Consider the following 4,311-nt stretch of genomic DNA (forward strand, 5'->3'; position numbering starts at 1 on the left):
TGAAGACGAGAGAGAGTTTCATGGAATTCGGCCGGACACTCAAAATGAAGACGAGAGAGAGAGAGAGAGTTTAATGAAGACGAGAGAGAGAGTTTCATGGATAATTAGGGGAATGATTAGTTAGTTAATTAAATGGGGTAAAAAATGAGGTGGGATAATTAATGGCAAAGGGCAATAATTTAAAGTAAAGAGGGAGGGTAAAAGGGTACAAAAAGGCAAATGGGGCTTTAATTCGCAGACAAATATTTAGAGGCAAATGGGGCTTTAATTCGCGGACGGAGGGAGTACTATATTTTATGTAAATATTTTATTTCAAGTATGAAATTTATATTTATTTGAAGTGTAAAATTTTTTAAAAAAATATCTCTCATCTCTCATCTTTTTAAATAAATGTAATTTTCAATTCTTTTTTATTTTTATTTTCTTTTTAAAATTTTTATGTCATTTTTTGTTATAGAGAATTCTTTTTATTATTTTTTCCAATATTTCTCTGAAATATATTTAATAATTAAATTAATATTAATTTTATATAAATATAAAAATATTTTTGGTGTATTGCAGGGTAAATTAATTAGTTTACAAAAATTATTAGAAGAAAATTTGGTATGACACTAATTTGGAGTGACAATGGTAGCTGTAGGGAGAGACATGTAGTTGGCCAGTTGGGCATCTCTTCTCCGACATGGTTCCATTCCCTCTGAACCGCACGAAACTAACAGCAAATCCAAGACCTCAATTTCAGATTTCATATTCCACCTCACACTTCCCTCCCACTCTCAAACATCTATTCAGCAAGCCGCCCACCGCCGTCGCGAATGAAGTCGACGCGCCGCCTCAGAATGCAAATCCTGTCAAAAGCAAGAAAGCCCGAACAATGTCCGGGCTCATCAACACCACTCCCTGGTCCGCCCACCTCGAAGCCCGCCTCTCAGCCCTCGCCCCTCTCTCTCAGACCACCTTCTTCCAAACCCTCCGCCGCCTCAAAACCCCCTCCAAAGCCCTCCGCTTCTTCAACTGGGCCCAAGACTCGGGCTTCGCCCACAACCACCACTCCTACTTCATGATGCTGGAAATCCTCGGTCGGGCCCGGCACCTCAACCCGGCCCGAAACTTCCTCCTATCGATACCCAAGAAGTCCGGCAACACTGTCCCGCTCACTGATAAGTTCTTCAACAGCTTGATTCGGAGCTACGGCGACGCCGGCCTTCTCCATGAATCCATCAAGGTATTCGAGGCCATGAAATCAATGGCCGTTTCCCCCTCTGCTGTCACATTCAATAGCTTGTTCTTGATCTTGCTCAAAAGGGGGCGGGTGGGGAAGGCCTACCAACTGTATGATGAAATGCTTAGCACGTTTGGGGTGAAGCCCGATTCATGCACCTTCAACGTCTTGATTAGAGGCTTCTGCAAGAACTCCATGGTTGATGAGGCCTTCAGATTCTTCAGGGAGATGGATAAGTTTGAGTGCGAGCCGGATTTGGTGACCTACAACACGATTCTTGATGGATTGTGTAGGGCGGGGAAGGTTGATATTGCGCGTAATGTGATGGATGGTATGCAGAAAAAGTGTGAGGATTTGAGGCCAAATGTTGTTAGCTACACCACTTTGGTGAGAGGGTATTGTGGGAAGGGAGAGATTGAAGATGCATTGGATATGTTGAGGGAGATGGTTGGTAAAGGGATTAAGCCTGACCATATCACTTATAACACCATCATAAAAGGGCTTTGTGAAGCTCAGAAGTTGGATATGGTGAAAGAGATTTTAGGGGAATGCCAAGTAGAGGATGATGCAAGATTTGCTCCTGATTCGTGTACTTTTAACACGATTTTGAGTGCTCATTGTCACAGGGAGAATTTGGATGAGGCATTGAAGGTTTTTGAGAAGATGAAGGAGCTGAAGGTTGAGCAGGATTCAGCTACGTATAGCACCCTCATACGCGCCTTGTGCAACAAGAAGAGTTTTGACAAGGCAGAGGAGTTGCTGGATGAGGTGTACGAGCAGGAGATTTTGGTGCGTGATAAAGGCAGCACGCCTCTCACTGCATCATACAATCCGATCTTTAAGCATTTGTGTGAGAATGGAAGAACTAAAAAGGCTGAGAGAGTGTTTAGGCAGCTCATGAGGAGAGGGAAAATGGACCCTCTTGCTTTCGAAACTCTAATCTTGGGCCACTGTCGAGAAGGGGCATTTGAGGATGGATACAAGCTCGTGATCTTGATGCTTAGAAGAGACTTGGTGCCAAGCATCAAGATCTATGAGTCGTTGATTGATGGCTTGTTGAGAAAAGGGGAGGCGAATCTTGCTCTCGACACTTTGGAGAGGATGCTGAGAAGCTCTCATCTCCCGAGGACATCTGTGTTCCATCGTGTTCTTATGGAACTCAATGAAAAGGGCTGTGCAAGTGAATCTGCAGAACTGATGATGCTAATGTTGAACAATGAGATCAGACCGAATATCAATCTCTCAACTGAAGCAGTCCGTTTGCTGTTGGAGAAGAGGATGAAGGGCCGAGCATTCGAGCTTGTGAAAAGTGTGTATGAGAAGGGCTTTGTTGTGAAGATGGGAAAAGTGATTTTGTTCCTTTGCAAGGATAAGCAGTTGTTGGAAGCATCTGAGCTGCTGGCGTTTATCCTGAAGAACGACCGGGATGTCGACGTGGAGGTGTGCGTTGCGGTTCTAACGGGTCTTTGTGAAGCTCGGAAGCCGAGTGAGGCGTTTGGGCTTTACTATGAATTGCTTGAGAAAGGTGTTGAGCTGCCTTTGAGCTGCCTTGAAGAGTTGAGAGTTGCGTTTGAAGCTCAAGGAATGTTGAAGGAAGCTGAATTCGTTGCAAAGAGAATTGTGAATTCGCAGCAGTGAGATAAGATGATGCGTGCTTGACGGTTTGGAATGGCCCAAGGTCGAGTTCCATTCAGGACTCTCTGCACTAGTTTATTTAGTAAACCAATGTGTAAATAAAAATCAATGGTCTTAAAATATTCCATCAAGAAGCAAGCTCATTTATAGATTTAAAATTGACTTATTCATTATTTCTCATTTCTCATAATAAATAATTCCTCCGTCTTTTATCTTTATACATATCTTTTATTTTTGGCACGTCCCTCAAATTTATGCAAACTCTATGTCTGAACACTATTTCACACATAATTTTCACAAATTTACCTTTGTAACTTACACTATTTACTCGCAGATTTAGCCTCTGTACACTATTTACTCACAATCTATTTAACAATACCTTCAATGTGGGACTCTTTCTCCACTATCAATACTCTAAACAATTTTTTTATTAAAATTCGTGTCGTAGTCAACTATGCACATTTATGGGGGGGGGGGGGGGGCGGAGAGAGTAGTTATTTTCACTGGATTCCAACCTATATATTGTCTTATTCATCGCTATATATTAATTTATTCATTAGTTTCACATCTCACGAAAAATAACAATTTCACTAGAAGTTAAAACTTAACCTTATATATATATCAATCTCATTATATATATATATATATATATATATATATATATATATATATATATATATAGGGTCGCATTCAATGGAGACCATTTCTTATATAGAGAATGAAGACCAAATCAAGGTCATTCATCTCAATCCAATCAATGATCCAGATTATTTCCTGATTTGATTTTTCATGTAATTAAATAATGGTTAATTACATTTATTTAATCCAAAAAGGGCAAAAACGTCCACTCAAATCCACGAATTATGGCATCTGGTTGAACAAATCCCGAAAATTACTCTCTTCCAATTCTGGGACCTGATCCGTCAATGAACATAATAGGTGAACATTAGTATGTTCATTTGTTTTCCGACGAACATATCGATGAACATTAATATGTTCATTTATTTTTCTACGAACATATCATCCAGCATTAGTATGTTCATTCATTTTTTCTACGAACATATCAACGAACATTAGTACGTTCATTAATATTTTCTACGAACATAAGGTTCAAACTCCTTAATCAACCAAATTTTTCCATTATTTTTGCAGAAATCAACCAACAGAATTTATACAAAGGTTCTACCTTTTAACACCCAACTGGACTTTACAACCAACAGAATTTACGAATTTTGTAGCACAGAACCACCAAAATGGTAAAATTCATCTCACAAAATCGAAAATAGGGGGTGATTTCTCTGTCCGGCGCTATTTTAACTCGGTAGGGGAGACCGGTCTCCATTAGGGCGTGGAGGCCGCTGCAGATCATGGAGGGGAAGCGGTAGATCTGGGATTGGAGGCGGCAGATCATGGACGGTGGTGACTGGAACTGGTGCGAGAAGGCGGCGACAACT

The 4,311-nt window shown here is 40.7% G+C and overlaps 1 protein-coding gene across 1 annotated transcript; it reads left to right on the forward strand.

Moving 5' to 3' along the window:
- Positions 1-624: 624 nt before the first annotated feature.
- Positions 625-3,015, forward strand: LOC131021707 (pentatricopeptide repeat-containing protein At1g02060, chloroplastic). Its single transcript, XM_057950989.1, has one exon. The coding sequence runs from the start codon at positions 683-685 to the stop codon at positions 2,858-2,860; it is 2,178 nt and encodes a 725-aa protein (XP_057806972.1). The 5' UTR covers positions 625-682; the 3' UTR covers positions 2,861-3,015.
- Positions 3,016-4,311: the final 1,296 nt, after the last annotated feature.

The sequence above is a fragment of the Salvia miltiorrhiza genome, chromosome 4 (assembly GCF_028751815.1).
Source record: "Salvia miltiorrhiza cultivar Shanhuang (shh) chromosome 4, IMPLAD_Smil_shh, whole genome shotgun sequence".
Classification (NCBI taxonomy): Eukaryota; Viridiplantae; Streptophyta; class Magnoliopsida; order Lamiales; family Lamiaceae; genus Salvia; species Salvia miltiorrhiza.